This window comes from Tarenaya hassleriana, unplaced genomic scaffold (genome assembly GCF_000463585.1).
Source record: "Tarenaya hassleriana unplaced genomic scaffold, ASM46358v1 Cleome31, whole genome shotgun sequence".
Taxonomy (NCBI): Eukaryota; Viridiplantae; Streptophyta; class Magnoliopsida; order Brassicales; family Cleomaceae; genus Tarenaya; species Tarenaya hassleriana.
This window is the reverse complement of record NW_010966274.1, coordinates 1,443,857-1,449,384: the sequence shown is the minus strand read 5'-3', so window position 1 is coordinate 1,449,384 and position 5,528 is coordinate 1,443,857. Positions and strand designations below refer to the sequence as shown.

The 5,528-nt window shown below is 28.1% G+C and overlaps 1 protein-coding gene across 1 annotated transcript; it reads left to right on the top strand.

The window, feature by feature from the left end:
• Positions 1–1,996: 1,996 nt before the first annotated feature.
• LOC104820624 lies at positions 1,997–2,893 on the top strand. The gene has a single exon (XM_010551139.1). The coding sequence runs from the start codon at positions 2,154–2,156 to the stop codon at positions 2,565–2,567; it is 414 nt and encodes a 137-aa protein (XP_010549441.1). The 5' UTR covers positions 1,997–2,153; the 3' UTR covers positions 2,568–2,893.
• The last annotated feature ends 2,635 nt before the right edge of the window (positions 2,894–5,528 follow it).

Sequence of the window (5,528 nt, the reverse complement as noted above, 5' to 3'; positions counted from 1 at the left end):
AAATTGATCATCAAAATGATTACGCAAAATTATTTTCACAAATTTATCATTAAAAATATGTCTTTAATATATTTTTTTAACATCAAGATGGTATACTAAATCATGTAAATTAATTTGTTGAGAGAGAGATCTAAACTAATAACGTGATATATTATTGATTGAAATTTTACGATATTGATGCAAAGTTTTTTTGTCTTAGAAAAAAAGTTTCTTTTTGAAATATTTGTCAATTGGTTTATATATATATATATAAACAAATTTATAAATATGATCAAAATATAGAAATTGATGAATAAAAAAAACTATTAGATTTTTGTTTTTGTAGAGAATTGAAAGAGAATAAAAAATAGATAGAAAATAAGACTAAAAAAGGACATTTTAAAACCTAATATTTAGAGACACAAGAAATTAGAAAAAGAAAAAAAGAATGGGAGGGGGCCTAAGAAAAAATTTAACGGGGGCCTTCAACCTTTTTTATCAAAATTTTATAACAATTATAAGTAAATTAATTTTTTTCCCTAAATATATAGGGGCATGAGACCCCACTCCCATACATGTGGATCCGCCCATGATTCCACCTGATATTAAATATCATTTTCTCAAAAAATTTCACCATTTTTTTTATAATCTAAAAGTTCACCGAACTTTTTATCCGACTGCATATCCCAAAAGATCGAAAAAGTCCATATGAATGTTCTTCTCCAAGTGAGTACTCGGACCCGAGTTGAAAAGGAAATTTGTTCCTTTCTTTATCGGTTGAGTCATCCAATCTTGAGTGCAATCGTTCTTGACGCCAAATTATTTATAACAAATTTCATTTTTTGTCTTTATTATCTATTTATTTTACATGATAAAAAAAATAAATTTGAAATTGAATCAAATGAGTGCATTTAAACTTAGAATTATCTAAAGAAAAAACTGAATTCAATGAAAAAAAAATCTTGACTTTTTTTTAGATGAACCCTACCCTTGTGAAAATTTATCCAAAACTCAAATTAATTAATTGAAAATTCTTGAAGACTGAATAATTACTATTTATGATAAGTTAATCGAACCTGCTGTAACAAAGCTGTATAATACATGTGAAAACAATGAATATTGAACTACATAATTAGAAACGGATAATACCAAGCTGGATTTAATTAATCAAAATTAAATAAGTGCAATTTATTTATAACTTTTTCACACGAAATAAATGTGACCCGAGTCATTTCGTACATACGTACGTACGTTGATTCATGCAAACTGTACCAGAGAGAATTTACGCAGCAAAGTATAAAAAGACACGAGTAATAAATTTTTAATAGTAATTAATAAACTGAATATTATAATTAATTAATTATCGATGGCAATAATTTAACTAAGACGTGGGCCACAAGTAACGGGACCTCATTTGTTTGTTGGTTTGTACACGCAGACGTCTAGCTTCCGTTTCCAGTAAAAACACATTACAAGTAATTTTCCAAGTTTCCAACTACATATATATATATATATATATATACTCGTAACGTTAATTTCTTTGTTTAAAAAGATATATTTTGTTCATAAAACATACTTTTTCTTGCATTTGAATTGACCAAATTTATTTTGAATTTGACTCCTAGACATCAAATTTTTAATTGGAATCTATTATCTAGTGATGGTATTAATATATTCTAAAAGAAATAGAGACGATTACAGGTCAAATTTGTTAATCCAATTATTTTGATATTCATTTCAATTCGATTAATTCAATTTTTTAAAAATTATATTTAATTAGTTTTCTTAAATATCGATATATATTATTGGTTGGAATTATTATTTTTTTTTAATTTTAGAAACGCCCCTTGTTGAAAAATAAATTTCTAATTGGCAGTGTACGCGTAAATACACAGACGTATATAGATAAATTAATCATCATTAATATAATAATTGTTTTATTTCCTATCACATATACATACACAGATACATATAGAGAGAGAAAGGGCATCATCTGATTCCTCAGACACAGTCTACGAGTTTTGTGTAGTTTCTACGTTTTCCTCCTTATATAAACCCTTCCATTTCTTCCCATTTCTTCACTGTTCCAATTTTCCCCAATTTTTACAAAATCCCCAAACCCTAATTTCCCCAATTCGCTATCTGTCTCTTCAATATTCCTTTCGATTTCGGAAATGGCGGAGGAGTTCGACGAATCCGAAGTGATTTTCTCCCACAATTTCTCCGATCATCGACACCGGGAGGAGGGGAATTCTCCGCTCGTACTTCTCCGGGGGCGATCCATCGGCGAGGATAGGCGGCGGAGTAAGACGACAACGAAGACGGCGCTGTCGAGCTCTTTGCCGGTGAAAATACCTCCGGAGAATGTGTTCCGGAGGTACCCTGCGGCGGCGGAGGAATTCTCCGACGAGGAAAATTCCAACGGCGGTGGAGGAGAGATCGTACCGCCGCACGTGATCGTCGGGAGGAGGATTCAGGGAAAAATGGCGTTCTCCGTCTGTACAGGGAACGGGAGGACTCTAAAGGGACGGGATCTGAGCCGGGTTAGAAATTCGGTTCTGAGGTTAACCGGTTTTTTGGAGGCCTGAACCGGTCCGGTTCGCCATCCCAACTCCTCTCCATTTTTTTTTTGGAAAAAAAAATCTTAAAACCAATTAGCAATCTCGTGTTCTTTTAGTTAATTAAATCTACGAATGAAAACAAAAAATCGAGTTCCGTGTAATTTTTTTCCCTTCTTCACAGAAATCGATTAGTGGATAGTGGTAACAAATTGGATAAAAAAAAGTTGCGGGGTTATAATATAATAAAAGATAATTCGTTGTTATGATCCATCCATCCGAAGTTTTCCTTTTGTGTATCAATTTCTTTTGTACTTTATTTCAATTTTTTAGAATTTTATTGGAAAATTATGAAACTGTGAATCCTTTTTGCGTTGGAATATATCTTTGTGTGTCGATTAGGACAAAGCCCCAACAGACACAGCTGTCTATAGTATTGAATTATTGATTGAGAGAGACGGTGACATCAACCCCATATATATATATATATATATATATATATATATATATATATATATGTATGTATGATGATTCAAATTTTGTTCTATACATAAAAAAATATCTCTATTGATTTGTCATTAATAGTGGTATTTAGTATTTCGAATCTAATCCTTAAAAATATGTTTTGAGGATATGGAAATGTGAGTTATTTAAGTTACCCAAAAATAAAGAAATGTGAGCTACTAAAAGGTTGTAATTAATTACACAATTAAGTAGTTGCAAAGTTGAATATCTTAAAAGGAATTAATTTTGACGATATAACATAATGTTGCATGAAATTACAATGTCATATGTTAGACGATATAAAACATAATCTTTTTTTTTTGTTTCATATAATTCTTATTTGTACGTATATATATATCTTCGGTTGGTGAATAATAATATTGCATGTTGGAAAAAAAAAAAGATAAGCCATCTCATACATTCCGGAACCTAATAATCAGTCTTAAATTATTTTGAACTAATAAATAAATAAATAATAGCCATGTTACATTATAACCTCGTGGGCGGTATATTATAATTTAAATAAAATTGTTACCGAAGAATGTGCATGCATGCAATTATATGTTCTTTTGACAAAGACTTTTTCTAGGAGTTAAATCATCGAATTTTGGTCTTACTTTTCGCATTTCAATTACAAAACGTGCCTAAATGAATATAAGAAGTATATATATAATAATAGAGAGGGAAGTTATTTTCCATATCTTCACCTAACGTAACTTATCATGTATTTTTATAATCAAAACTCTAAGAAATTTGTGAATTGAAATAATTTTTTTTTTTTTTGTAAACGTAAATATAATGAAGAGCGTGTGATGTATCAATTGATATGGCTATATATGAATAGTTTAGTTAGGTATCAAATGTAGAAATGTCTATATATATATCACAAAAAAAGTTTAAAGATATATCTTATAATATATTGAAAAAAATATAATATTTAATAATAAATTGATAAAAAAAAGTTGAAATCACATTCTCTTTCTTACAAAACATTAAAATTTTATAATCAATTTTCGGAAATAGTTTATTTCAGTATTATTTATTATTTATTTTTAAGATTTATTATTTTATTGATATAAAACTCAATCTTGTGGATAATAATGTATTAATTTGATTCTGAAGTTTAAAACTAGTGTAATTTATAATTTATGTAGAATTTACACAATTTACGCAAAGATAAATAATAAAAGTAATTAGAAGAATAATAATAATAATTGAAAAAAGTAGATGTCGTGACGTGGATGAACAACTAGGCCACGTGTGAAGAGATCATTTCGGACCAAAGACAGAGACGAGATCAAAACTGTCAAAATCTTATGTGACTTTATATAAGATTTTGTTTTATCACTCACGTGCATCTATTTTTTTTACAACTTCTCCAAATTATTTCTAAAAAAAAAATTTGCCCGTCTTTGTTTTTTCAGTAAATTTCTTTAAAATTTACTTTTGGTCCTTAACAATTAGCTAATTTAATAAGTGGTCAAACAAAACCTTAATTTACACAAAATAACTTCAGAGTTTAGAAGGAGAAAAACTCATCATTCAATTCGTTTTTATTTGGTAAATATGTATATATATACACCTAATTTCTATAAGAAAAATATCCAAATTTCATAATGATAATGATTTGTCAACATGATAATTATTTAAATTTAAAAAATAGTATCAAATTTTATTTTGATTACAATTTTCAAAATCGTAAATTATTTTTCTTTCTAGCATAAGATGTTCATAGCTTAATTTCCATCTAACTATTTTCTGTTTATTTTATGAAATTTATTTGGTTAGTTTTCAAATAATATATTTACATTTGCATAAAAAATGGAAATCCCGTTACAACAATGTAAAAGTTTGGGATAATCAAACAAACTATTTCAAATCTCATATTTTCAAAAAATGTTACAAAAATAAAAGACATGATTCAAAGCTTGAACGGAATATTTATCGTTCTTGAAGTCTCTTTTCTCGTACTTTCTTCAATTCTTGTTTTGCCTTCGTGATGAGATCTCTCATGGAGATGTTCTTGGATATGGGATCTGCCTCTAAGCTCGGATTCGTTTCTTTAGTTGTCGAATCCGACGCTTTTGATACCTAAAAAACGTATAAAAATTACAAAAAAATGAGTCTGAAATTTAATTGTATAGATATATAATGAATGCCAAAATCATTTTGGTTACTTACATTATTATTATCGTTGCTTTTGGAAAATGATTCTGCATGGCCATAGGTTTCCTTTTTTCCAATATCGGAGGAGCTCTTGGTCTGAAAATTTAAGTAGAAAAAAATGTTAGGAGTAACATTACAAAATTATGGATGAAAATTCTAAAATATTATGTATAAATCAATTTTTACATTTATATTAATTAACTAAAATATTAGTATATTTTAATCATAATAACCTTCAATAAAAAAAATAAATGAAGAAAATCCATAAAAAAAATCTAAGAATCTTTGCGGACCGGAAAAAAGAAAATTAAAAAAAAAAAA